The following is a 13,721-nucleotide window of genomic DNA, read 5'->3' as shown; positions in this document are numbered from 1 at the left end:
CCCCCCCCCCCCCCCCCGCCTACTCAAGGACAAGAACATCTCTCCAACAACCCTCCCTCTCCCGTGTCACTGCTTTCTCCCTTCCCTCCCGGATCATTCCCGCCAGCATACAAACAAGCTGTTATTTCTGCCATCTTTAAAAATAGCTTTCTTGATGGCACTCACATCTCTAATTACCACCCTGTTCCTCCGTCCCCCTTTACAGAGAACCCCCTGAGGAGGTGTCAAAACTGTCTCTAGCGCCCCGGCTTCCATTCCATCTTGAATCTGCTCCAGTCAGGCTTCTGTCCCCTCCTTCCACTGGAAGGGAAGCCCCATGCCCTCCTTGTCACCAAATCCAAAGCCTAATCCTTGGTCCCCATCTGGCCTGACTCATCAGCATCACTGGATGCAGCTGAGCCCCCCTTCCCTCCCTCGGCTGCTGAGGTGCCACTCTGGGTCCTACTCCGCCTAACGGGCCACTCTTCTGTCCCCTGGGCTCGCTCCTCCTTCTCTCCCTGACATCTCAACACGGGGGCACCCCAGAACTCAGTCCTGGGTCCTCTCCTCCAACGACACCCACCTCCTACCTGGTCTTGCCCACTTGCAGGGCTTTATGCCAACAAGGCCCTGGTTTTTATCTCTGGCCTAAACCCCGCCCTTGAATCTCAGATTTAGATCTCCACCTTGCTCCACGTATGTCTAATATCTAATAAGCTCCTCAAAGTGGACATGCCTGAAAATGAATTGCTGACCCTCCCACTGCAAACTGGCTTCTCCCCCAACATTCCTCATCTCTGTAAATGCTACACTGTATCCTCCCAGTTGCTTGGGGTAAAAACCTTGGAGTTACCCTTGATTTCCGTTCTTCCACACCCCACATGCAGTCTTTCTGCAAATCCCGCTGGCGTATCCAGAACACCCCACTTCTCACCACCTCCACCGCTACCATGTGGGCTCAGTCGGCCGTCACCCCCAGCCTGGCTGATCTCTCTCCCTGAGATCCTTCAACATATGAGCCAGGATGACTCCCCATTTAAAGGAAGTCAGATCACGTCCCTCTGCCCCAAACCCTGCAATGGCTGCCATCTCCCTCAGAATGAAAGCTAATGCTGCTTCTGTGGCCCTCGAGGCCCTCGCTCACTCTGCCCTCATCTCTAACCACGCCCTCCCCATCTCCTCAGTTTCCCGGACACGTGCCCAGGGCAGGGGCTTTGCATCTGTTCCCCTGCTTGAGACACGAAGGTCGCCCCGCGCCTGCCTGCCTGCCTCCCTCCCTCCCTCCACATCTCCTCAGAGGTCACCTTATTTGTGAGGGCTTCCTTGGCCATGTGAAATAGTACACTCCCCACCTTGGTACTCCCAAATTTACTGTTCTCCATAGCAATGATTACCACCGGCCCAGACTATATATTTACTTGTGAATCGTCTTATTTCCTGCCTAGGATATAAGTCTGTGAAGACAGAGACTTTGTTTTGCTTCCTGCTGTGTCCCCAGCACCTAGAACAGACTGGCACATCGCAGATAACTATCTGCTAAATGAGCGCCTGCCTAACTACCACACACTGCTCAGGGCTCCCTGTTTCGTAGGGGTCTGCCACCAACCTGGGGTCCAAAGGACACACAGTTCTCTCTCTCCCAGCCTGGACTAGCCTTGGAGATTTCAAACAATTGTACAGGGTCTTCCTACCCTTCAGGGAACCTGATGGCCTAGGCATGAAGCACACCTTCTCTGGCATGGTTACAATCACCCCAAGAAAAGACCTAAAGAAAAACCTAAATGAAGCCAGCTTGGAGACCAAAGCTCTACCCATACTCCCCAAGCCAGGAACCTGGCCAGAATTGTCTGCTGGCTCATTGCGGACACCAAACGAAGTGGGAAAGAGACACACACCCGGGCATACTTTTTTGTTTATGGGGATTGTAGATAAATTAGGTTATGGTTATTGACCGCTTTCTAGAATTTCACAGGGCATGGAAATCGAGCTGGCCTCACTGTAAACAGCACAGAGAGGACACTAATCAGATAGCAGAGCATCATGATACATCCCACGAGCGCTGTTAAACAAACCATCTAAGGTAAAGGCCTTGGGAGGGGACACTGAAATGCCTTCGAGGGGCAGGGTTTGCTCTGGGCTCCAGGCAGAACCCAGGGTTTTGTATAATCATACGACTTCAAGGAAAAAGTGTCAATATTTCAATATATGAAACAGGCTTTTGAACATTATACTGTTGAGATTTTATGAGATAATGTAGTACCTTTCCTGAAATGCTTTCCTGAATTACTCAGCAAGGGTGCTCCTTATTACACTGGGGGAAGAGGTGTTGTTTGGGAGAAGACATGACCCGGAGGCCATCAGCACTGCGCTCTGGAAGGCACTGCCCTGCACAGCGAGGCCGCTGGAAGCCACAGCCACCTACCCATCTGCCGGCGGTGCACCACCCTGAAGTTCTTATGCTCCGGCGCCGTGGCTGCCTGGCTTTTCCTGCCTCCTGGGGAAGGCACACGGGCTTTGTCTAAGGCCCCCGTGGAGCAGCTTTTTCTTGGTCCTTGAGAAAAATGCCGGAGGAGCCCGGGCCTCGATTCTGGTGTCCCTCCGGAAGGAGCCACGGAGCGTTCTGAGGGGCTCTCTGGGGGCGGCTCCTGGGTAGGCCGGTAGAAGTCATCCTCTGAGATCCAGCTCTTGCTTTTCTAGTGGGAAAGGAGTGAAGACAGGTTTGTTTCTTTCTTTTTTAAAGATTTTTTTTATTTCTTGTTATTTTTTAAAAGATTTTATTTATTTATTTGAGAGAGATCATGAGCAGGGGAGGAGGGACAGAGGGAGAGCGGGAAGCTGACTCTCCGCTGAGCAGGGAGCCCGACGCGGGGCTCGATCCCAGGACCCCGGGATCATGACCTGAGCTGAAGGCAGACGCCTAACCAACTGAGCCACCCAGGCACCTCCAGAGGTTGTTTTTGAAGCTTTTTATGGACATCTTTATTGAGACACAATTCACCTATCATTAAATTAACCCATTTCAAGTGTACAGTTTAATAGTTTGTGTGTTCACAGAGTTGTGCAACCCTCACCACAATCTAAGTTTAGAACGTTTTCATTACTCCAAAAAGAAAGCCCATGCCCATGAGCAGTCACTCCCCATTTCCCCTCAACTGCTCCGGTTCTAGGCAAGCAATAATCTACTTTCTGTTTCCATAGATTTGTCCACTCTGGACATTTCATATAAATGGAATCTTCTAACACATGGTCTTTGTGTCTGCCTTCTTCCCCTTAGCACCATGTTTTCAGGGTCTGTCCACGTTATAGCAGCTGTGAGTACTTCATTCCTCTTCATTACTAAATGGTATCCCATAATGGTATCCATACCACACTGTCTGCTCACTAGCTCATGGGCATTAGGGCTGTTTCCCCCTTTTGGCAATTATGAATAATGCTGCTGTGAACATTCATGTCCAAAATTTTGTGTGGATGCTTGTTTTCCATTTCCTTGAGCACATACCTATGAGTGGAACGGATGGGTCATATGGTAACTATGTCTAACTTTCCGAGGAATTTCCAAACTGTTTTCCACACGGGCTGCACATTTTACATTCCCACCGGCCATGTATGAGGATTCCAATTTCTCCACATCCTCTCCACCATTTTTTGTTATCTGTTTGCTTATAGCCATCCCGATGGGTGTGAAGTACCATCTTGTGGTTTGGGTTTGCAATCTCCCCAATGTCTAATGACACAGCAACCTTTCTTGTGCTTCGTGGACATTGGTATATCTTCTTTGGAGAAATGTCTATTCAAATCCTTTGCCCATTCTTAAATTGGTTTGTCTTTTTGTTCCTGTGTTATAGGTTGAATTGTGTCCCCCACAGAGATATGTTAAAACCTTAACCCCCAGTATCTCAGAACCTGACCTTTGGAAGTAGGGTTGTTGCAGATGTAATTAGTTAAGATGAGGTCATGCTAGGGGAAGGTGACCGCTTCAATGTGATTGGTGTTCTTATAAGAGAAAAGACACACACACACAGAGGAGAATCCCAAGTGAAGACAGACACAGAACGAGAAAGTCATGTGATGACAGAGACAGAGCTGGGAGTGACGGATCTTTGAGCCAAGGAACCCCAACCTGAGAGAAGGGTGCAGAACGGATTCTTTCTCAGGATCTCCAGAACGTTCCTGCCAACATCTGGATTTTGGACTTCTAGCTTCTAGAACTATCAGAGAACGCATTTCTATTCTTTTGAGTTATCAAGTTTATGGTACTTCATTACAAAGGCCTTAGGAAACATTCAAGTTGTAAGGGTTCTTTATATATTCTAGGATATATGGGATACTAGGCCCATACCATATACATGGTTTGCAAATAATTTCTTCAGTTCTGGGGGTTGTCTTTTCACTTTCTTGATGGTGCCTTTTGAGGCACAAAATTTTAAAATTTTGCTGAAGTCCAATGTATCTATTTTTTATTTTGTCTCTGCCTTTGGTGTTATATGTAAGACGCCACTGTCCTAGGTTATAAAGATTTGCTCCTATGTTTTCTGCTAAAAGCTTTATAGTTTTAGCTCTTACACTTAGGTCTACAATCTATCTTGAATTAATTTATGTGTATGGTGTGAGGAAGGGGTCCACTTTATTCTTTTGCATGTGCATATCCCGTTATCCCAGCACCGGTTGTTGAAGGGCTGTAGAATTTTTCAGCCCTGCTTATAGGGTTTGAGATGAGGGAGGCATGGGTGAGCAGGACCCAGAGTCCTCACTGGCCACCTCTGCTGGGACTCCTCACTTCTGGGCAGGCCCCTGAGGCCCCAGGCAGGCAGGCCCTGCCCCTTCTCTTCTGTTACTGTCTGAGCCTGAAGTTGCTCGCTGGCTGGTGGAAGTGGGTTGGGTCTGGGGTCAGGGGATTGTGGGAATGGATTTTAGCTTCTTCTTTTCTTTTTTTTTTTCCCCACTATTTCAAGCGCTCCCTGCCTTTCTGTGCCTAAGCATGAATGAGCAGAGGCAAGAAGCTGGTTGGACTGCCCTAAGTGACTGTCTATACAGAGGAAATGACTCACACAAGGGGTTAGCCCAGCCCAGCTATTTTGTTAAGTGTCACCAACCTCACCCTGAAGTTGCTATTTCCAACCCCTAACTCAGACTGCCCTCCCTGCTCCCAGAGACAAGGAAGGGGAGCAGGGCTGGGACTGCCCTCGAAGGATTGGTTTGGATGGTTTAATCTATTCAGATGCTAGATGGCTCCTTAAGCCAAGAGTAGAGAGCTCTGAGTCAGGAGTGTGGGGGCCTCACAATGCTGGGCCTCCAGGGCTTCCTCCAAAAACCCTCAGAATTAGCAGGTGCTTCCTCCTGCCAATGACAGGACACTGTGTCAATCAGAGTGGCTGCTTGAGGACTACCTGTAACACAGGATTCTGAACAAAGCCTGCCTAGGCCATAGAGACCCAGGGGAGCTCCCTGAGGAAAATGGATAGGAGGAGCCTCACAGAGCCTGGTGGACATACCTGGGAAGTCCTGTGGCCTCCCAGCCCCAGCTAATGGCTCCAATGGGAGAGACCACTATTCCTTAAGTCTCAGCTCAGGGGTCATCCATCACCTCCTCCTGGAAGCTTTCCTTACTATTCCCCAGTCTGCACTCCTCCCACCTCCTGGCAGGGTCAGGGACTCCTCGGGGCCCCCATGGCATTCTTTGCTTACCCCCAGCCTAGCACCTATAAGGTTGTTTGCAATTTTTCATTTTTCTTTATGCCTGGCACAGAGTTATAACAGATGAGGGAATAGATCTTGACTATCCAAACGTCTTTAGTATGAAATAAGAAGGGTGGAGTGAGGGGACCGGAAGGAAGGGGACAAATGTGAATTGTGAGGTGATGTATGTTCACTGGTGAGGGCTTCTCTCTCCGAAAGGCAAGGGAGACTACTAGGAAATGTTCAGACACGGGCCAGCGGCCAAGGTCAGCCACCAGGAAATGATACTCCAGGGAAAATCTTTTGTTCTCTTAGGTAATAAAGAAAAAACAGTGGGAACATTGGGTCCTTGGAGCCTTTGCACACAGGCCTGGAGGTAGCTCTCTGCAGCTGTGCCCCAGCCAGCACCCGCTACCATGAAGTGTGTGTGGGGGGTAGCGCACCACTGTTGTCCTTCTCCCTCCCCTTTCCTACCACCTTCCTACCTTCTGCTCACCCAGGCCCCACATCTGGCCAGTTCCCTGCCCCTTTAACAGTGGGGGAAACCACTACCGACCAAGGGTCTAAGCCAGAGCAGCGCCTGCCACTAGGGACCCAAAACAGAGGAATGCCACTGGAGTTAGTAAAGGTACAGGATGCTGTAAACAACAGCTAAGTCTCAGAGGGGAGTCTGGCTGAGGAGAGAGATACTAGGTGTCTGGACTGTTTTCAGAAAAAGTGCTTTTTGTCCAGTCTATCCTCATTACACCAGGCAAAGAGATTTTGCCTGTACTCCTGTCTGGGGGTGGGGACCACATGCTATAGGCGGTGATGAGGGGACCACATAAGGGAAGTGATTAGGATGAAGTTTTAGAATTCAGACTGTCCTCTGGAGTCACACTGAGAAATCAATTCACAACCCCCCAGACTCCACAAATAAAAGTCCCCTTAGCTCCCCCACTCCCTGCTCCTTTCCTTCCCAGCACTTGTCACCAGCATAATTATGATGTGGGTAATGACTTGTCTAATCCGGTGTCTGTCCCCAGGGAGCAGGGCCCGTGTCCGTCCTGTTCCATCACTGTACCAAGCATGGTGCTTGGCCCAGAGCAGGGCCTTTGTGTTGAGTGAATTTAAAATAATGTGTTTTTTTTTTTTTTAAAGAAAGACTGAATGGCTCTCATGGTTATACAACTTGACAGTGACCCCCCTCTACTCCCCGCACTGTCCACCTCACGCCGCCCAAGTGTCAAATAAAGAGCAGTGACTAAGTGCCAGAAGCACAGAAAGATGAGAACTACAGAGGTGACACACAGGGCAGGGTGCTGCCCTGTCCAAAGGCTGGGGGTCCCCTGGGCCAGTGTGAGCCGGCGGGCTGCACAGCGGGGCCCAGAGGCTGTCTACCGAGTTCAGGGATGAGTGGGTCCTGTGACTCTCAGCAACCTGACTCCCCTGAGGCCTGCAGGGAGGCGGAGCCTGCCCTGGTCAGACCAACCTGCCCACCCCATGCACTTGATGGTATACTTCTCAATGTAAACTTACGAGTCAGCATCTTGAGAGTCTCTGAGAGTTCGAGAACTATTAATTATGCCTATACTCTCCCAGGTACAGTGCTCAGAGCTGACATTACAGAAGGGAGCAGACACGTTCTTTCATATCATGGAGCTGATATGCGAGTCCAGAGGCAGAAAATAAACAAGTAGACAGATCGAGAGACAATATGATTTCACACAGTGATGAGTGTTATAAACAAAGTAAAGCAGGCAAATGGGAAACAGAGTCTCTGGGGATGGTGCTTTTGAGACAAGGTGCTCAGGAAAGGCAGAGACAAAGGCGAGGAAAAGGAGCAAGCTGGGAAAGGGTCCCGGCAGATGGAACAGCAAATGGACAAGCCTGGGGCTGGAAGGAGCTTGTTTTGTCAGGAGCTGCAAGGAGGCCCGAGGGTCAACACTCGGTAAGCAGAGGAGGAGCTTGGGTGACAAGCTGCCCTGTCCCATCAGCTCTGGGACCCTGGCAAGACAGGATGTCTGAGCCAACACAAGACAAGTCACATCCTGGACAGGAGTGAACTCAATTTGGTCAGTGCCACTCTGTGGAGCCCTGCTGGGGCACACAGCCACAAACCCTCGGGACAGCCCTCTGCTGCCAGCTCAAGCCGGGGGCTGTGGAGCCTTTCTTCTTCACCCTTCAGAGCGTGGTGACAGTTTTCTGCTCATAACCTTCAGGGTCCTGTGACATTCTGGGCCCTGAAGTAATCTTCAGGATAGTAAAAATGGAGAGTGTGACCCTCACTTATACAGTGACATGATTTAAATAGTCATAGTCAGTAAGTGGTGCTAGTCCATCAGATATCCCTATGGAAAAACATGACTTTTGACTCCTACCTCACACCATACACAAAAATTAATCCCAGAGGGATCATAAACCTGACTGCAAAAGGTAAAACAGTAAAGCTTCTAGATGAAAATACAGGGGTTTTCACAGCCTCACAGCTTTGGGTAGACAAAGAGTTTAAAAATAGACACAAAACATATTAACCACAGAGAGATCGATAAATTGAGTATCATTAAAACCAAGAACATCGAGGGCGCCTGGGTGGCTCAGTTGGTTAAGCAACTGCCTTCAGCTCAGGTCATGATCCTGGAGTCCCAGGATCGAGCCCCACATCGGGCTCCCTGCTCAGCGGGGGGTCTGCTTCTCCCTCTGACGCTCTCCCCTCTCATGCTCTCTCTCACTCTCTCTCTCAAATAAATAAAATCTTTAAAAAAAAAAACAAAAAAAACCCCCAAGAACATCTGTTCCATAAAAGATACCATTAAGAGATTTAAAAGGCAAGCCATAGACTCAAAGAAGACATCTGCTATGCGTACATATGCTATATATTTTTTCTGCCATAAAAGACCTATCCATAATATATAAAGAGCCCCTACAAATAAATAAGGAAAATACACACAACTCAATTTAAGAATGAAACAATGACTTAAACACTTCCAAAAAAGGACTGGCCAGTAAGGAAATGAAAAGGTATCAAAATCTTTGGTCATCAGGGAAATGCAAATTAAAACCACTGTGAGGGGCACCTGGGTGGTGCAGTGGTTAAGCACCCAACTCGGTTTTGGCTCAGGTCGTGATCTCAGGGTCCCGGGATCGAGCCCCGCATCTGGCTCTGTGCTCAGCAAGGCGTCTGCTTCAGACTCTCTCCCTCTCCCTCTGCTCCCCCAAACCTGCTCGCACGTGTGCATGTGCTCTCTCTCAAACAAAATCTTAAGAACAAAACAAAACAAAAAAAACCCCAACCAAGGTGAGACACCACTACACACCTTTTAAAGTGGCTAGTACAAAGACTGATGACACCCCTGGCTAGGATAAAGAGCAATGAAAATGCTCATGTATTGCTAGTGTGAGTACAAGTCAGTACAAGCACTGTTAGACAATGCTTGGCAGTATCTACTAAAGGTAAACACACCCCTACCCAGTGACCTGGCATTCCATTCCTAGATATATACCCACAGAAATGAGTACAGAGGTTCACTGAAAGGCAAGTGCGAGAATGTTCACAGCAGCTCTCGTCCTAATAGCCAAAACCTGGAAACAACCCAAGTGTCTGTTAGCAGGAGAATGGATAGATGCATTGGGATATATTCTTACAATGGAATACTACAGAACAATGGAAAAGAACAAACTATAACCTCATGCTAAACGCACAGGTGAATCTCACAGACAAACACTAGGTGAAAGAAGCAGGAGTACATATCGTACGATTCCATTTATATGAATGAAGTTCAACAACAGGAAAAATGAACCCATGGTGCTAGAAGTCAGAATGGAGCCTTCCTTTGGAGGGGAACAATGGGAGAAGGCATGAGAGCCTTCTGGTGGGCGGGAAAGGGTCTACATTTTATTTATTATTTTTTTAAATGTGTGTGTTTTTTTTTTAAGATTTTCTTTATTTGAGAGAGAGAGAGAGAGAAAGAGCATGAGCATAAGCAGGGGGAGCGGCAGGCAGAGGGAGAGGGAGAAGCAGGCTCCCCACTGAGCAGGGAGACTGACGTGGGGCTCGATCACAGGACCCAAGGGCCTTCTAAAGGGGGAAATTATGGTGTTTTTAACAAATGGTGCTGGTACAACTGGCTATCCATACACAAAAGAATCAAGTTGGACCCCATCCTTATACCATGTACAAAAATCAACTCAAAATGGATCCTAGATCTAAATAGAAGAGCTGAAACTATAAAATTTTCAGAAGAACACATAAGAGTAAATCTCTGTGATCTTGAATTAGGAAATGAGTATAGATATGACACCAAAAGCCCAAATGAAGTAAGAAAAAAAACCAGATAAATTGGATGATATCAAAACTAAAAACATTCATGCTGTAAGTGATACCACCAAGAAAGTGAAAAGACAACTCACAGGATGGGAGAAAATAGTTGCTAATTATGTATCTAATGAGGGTATAGAATCCAGAATATATAAAGAACTATTATGACTCAAGAATAAAAAGACAAAAAATCCAATTTAAAAATGGGCCAAGGTTTTGAATAGACATTTCTCCAAAGCAGATATACAAATGGCCAAAAGGCACATAGAAAGATGATACTTGATATCATTAGTCATTAAAGAAAAACAAATCAAAACCATAATGAGATACTACTCCTCACCCCGTAGGATAGCTATAATAACAATTTTTACGGAGACAATAAGATCTGTTGGTGAGGATGTAGAAGAATACACTGCTGGTGGGAATATAAAATGGGGCAGCTGCTTTGGAAAACAGTTTGGCAGTTCCTCAAAAGGCTAAATATAGAATTACCACGTGACTCAGAAATTCTACTGCTAGGTATGCACCCAAGACAATTAAAAATATATATCCACACAAAAACTTGCACATGAATGTTCACTGCAGTATTATTTGTAATAGCCAAAATATGGGGCAAAAACCAAACGTCTATCACCTGATGGAGGACAAAATAAAATGTAATGTGTTCATACAGTGGAATCTACAATGAATTATTACTCATTGAAGTATAGGTCAGGCTACAACAGGGATGAATCCTGAAAACAATATGTTAACTGGAAGAAGTCAGTCACAAAAGATTATGTATTACATGATTCCATTTACATGAAATGTCCAGAATAGCAAATCTATAGACAAAGGAGATTAGCTGTTGCCAGGGGATGAGAGAAGTGAGGCCGGTGGGGAGGAGAGGCGGATGGGGAGTCACTGCTAATGGCAAGGAGTTTCTTTGATGGGGGATGAAAATGTTTTCAAATCAGATTGTAGTGAGAGTTGCACAGCCTTGCGAATGTATGAAAAAAGCTGAATTATACATTTTGTTTAGGTGAATTATATGGTGTATGAGTTATAGCTCAGAAAAACTGTTAAAAACAAGGGTGTGTGTGGGCGCCTGGGTGGCTGAGTTGGTTGAGCGACTGCCTTCGGCTCAGGTCATGATCCTGGAGTCCCGGGATCGAGTCCCGCGTCGGGCTCCCTGCTTGGCAGGGAGTCTGCTTCTCCCTCTGACCCTCCCCCCTCTCATGTGCTCTCTCTCTCTCATTCTCTCTGTCTCAAATAAATAAATAAAAAAAAATCTTTAAAAAAAACAAAAACAAAAACAAGGGTGTGTGCATGCATTTGTTTCCTAGTCTATTTCATGGCCTTGGCCCCATCCTGAGTTATAAGATCTGGAAGCTACAGGCCAGTTAAGAGATGTGCATGGATGGAGCTGAAAAAGCAAGACCATCTCCCAGCATGAACCCCAGATAGCAGCTGGGATAAACTCGGGGCTTTGTGTGTTCACGTGCACACTGGCATACAACTTCCGATCCGGGCTGTTCACGACACAAGAACAAATGTGAAATGGCAAAAGAGCTTGGGTTCACAGCTTTGATGATAGTTCTCAAGCCTCTGACCCATGGCTCTGTCCAGAAGATTCCCAGGGCTGGCTTCCCGCGGGTTATCAACAAAGTAGACTGGCTTATCCTAGAGCAGCACTGCCTAACAGAAATAGAATTCCAGTCACGTGTGTCATTTTAAATATTCTACTAGCCACATTTTTAAAATGTAAAAAGAAACAGGTGAAATTAATTTTGATAATACATTTAACTCAACATATCAAAAATATTTTCATTTTAACATGTAATCAATACAAATTTATTGAGACATTTCACATTCTTTTTTTCATACTAAGACTTCAAAATCCAGGGTTATCTTGGTTTGGACTGGCCACACTTTAAGTGCTCGTTCAGCAGCCACGTGTGTGGCTTGTGGCTGCCATACTGGACAGCGCAATTCTAAGTCTGGTTCATGTTGCAAGATGAGTATTCTCAAAGCCTGGTATTTTAGAAAATATGAATTTAAAAATAACAAGCGCGAAGGAAGAAACCAAGTCTCAGTGAGGTGAAGTGCCTGGCCTGAGGCCTTACGCTGGTTAAGAGGCAGCGGTTAAGGACAGAATCCATGGTCAGATGAAAATTATCTTCTCCATGGGGTCAATGTGAGATGACAAGAGACACCCATGGGAAGGGACTGGCACAGTGTCTGGCTCATATCCGCCAAGAGACATGAGGGGTTAGCGGGGAGAAGGCAGAGACCACTCCGGGTCACGAGCTGGAGATACCCTGCACCAGCTCTGAGACATTTCCCCAAGCCCGTCCCCTGAAAAGCTTGCACCACTCACCGGACTGGTGGGTGAGCACACCCCAAGGCTCCACGCAGCTCCGTCATCCTCCAGGGGCTTCTGCTGGCCACTCCCCTGGGCCATCGCTCTGGCCACCTCTCTCACGGGACTGGCAGGCTGCTGGCCTGAAGCGCTTCCCGAAGGGACAGCTTGGGCAGTGCCCGACTGCTGCAAGCCCAGGGCGCCAGGTGCCTGGGCAGGCGGCTCCTGCTTGCGGTGCCCGTCTTGAGTGGCAGGGGATGCCTGGGCCAGGAGGGGCTCTGCGGGCACATCACACGGGATGCTGGCCTCTGGGCCGGGGAAGGAGAGTGAGGCCCGCCCTGTGGGAATCTCCGCTTCTCCGCTGAGTCCGCTCAGTCCGCTGGTTGGCACAGAGTTTACCTGGGCTTTGCTGAATTCCGACAACACCCTAGAAGTTTTTAAACAAAGAAACCTGTGTGACAGGTTGTCAGTGAGAATGCCCAAGGCTACTGGGGCAGTGATAAGAAAACAAGCAAGGCCCTCATCATCCGTTGCTCCTTGCTTCCACACAGCCCTCCTGTGACACGCCTCACGAAACTTCTCCCCCGCTGGGACTTCGGCAGAGTGGGTGGCCAAGTGAGCCGGGGTGCCAGGATCTCCAGGGAAAAAGCTCACAGAGCTGAGGAAAGGACTGATGTGAATGGAAACTGGCTGCCCTTTGCTTTTGCTTTCTGAACAGGCTACTGAGGGCCTGGAGAGCTTGCTCAGCCACGCCAACAGCTGTGTGAGCAACCATCTCCCCAAGCTGTTGTGGCAGAGCCCCAGGGAACAGCGTCTCAGAGCAGGGCTCCCCAACAGCACAAGCAGCTGAGGCACCAAGAACCCACTCCCTGGGATGTGGACTTCGGGGATGCAAGGACCCACTCTGTTCCTGGAACAGTAAGTGGACAGCAGGGTCGGGGTGAGGTGCGAGGGCTGCTCCGCCTCAGAGCCGGACTGCGGGCGGACTCAGAGAAGCCCGCCGTTCCCAAGAACTGCCGCTGGATCAGCGTACACAAGGTGCGTGAGCGTGTGCGCAAGTATGCATGGGGTGTGCACCTGCTCACGCCTCCAGTGGGACTGGCTCTTCCTGCCCCTCAGGGGTGCACAGGGAATGCAGGGAGCCAGTGTTACTGCCTTTGTGTGCATGTACACGCACGCATGCGCGCGTGGACACACACCCCCGGGCCATCTAAAACGTGCAATGGCTATAGCAGCTGCTCCCCCTTCTCCTGCGGCTTCTGAGAATCCAAGTTCTCTTTCTGAAGTAAACCTATTTGCTGTCTCCTCCTCTCCTTACGAACCCAGTAGAGTACGTCATGGGCAAATGCAGGTTCATATGGCAACAAAGCTAGCTGGGCCCAAGAGACTGCACGTATCTGCCCTAATAGCTTAGACTGGGTCAGAAGA

General features: G+C 48.3%; 1 protein-coding gene across 1 annotated transcript in view; it reads right to left on the bottom strand.

Annotated features, from left to right (window-relative positions):
- Nucleotides 1-13,474, bottom strand: part of PLEKHM1 (pleckstrin homology and RUN domain containing M1) — a 28,742-nt gene extending 15,268 nt beyond the window's left edge. Inside the window, exons 1-3 of the mRNA XM_081805959.1 lie at nucleotides 13,471-13,474; nucleotides 12,312-13,279; nucleotides 2,402-2,672 (exon numbers count right to left, since the gene is read on the bottom strand). Of these exons, the coding sequence (XP_081662085.1) occupies nucleotides 2,402-2,672; nucleotides 12,312-13,279; nucleotides 13,471-13,474 (1,243 nt within the window). The remainder of the gene's footprint in view (nucleotides 1-2,401; nucleotides 2,673-12,311; nucleotides 13,280-13,470) is intronic.
- Nucleotides 13,475-13,721: the final 247 nt, after the last annotated feature.

The sequence above is a fragment of the Leptonychotes weddellii genome, chromosome 15 (genome assembly GCF_054177405.1).
Source record: "Leptonychotes weddellii isolate Sample4059 chromosome 15, ASM5417740v2, whole genome shotgun sequence".
In the NCBI taxonomy this organism is placed as follows: Eukaryota; Metazoa; Chordata; class Mammalia; order Carnivora; family Phocidae; genus Leptonychotes; species Leptonychotes weddellii.
The sequence above is the reverse complement of the archived record's forward strand: the minus strand, read 5'-3'. Positions and strand labels throughout refer to the sequence as shown.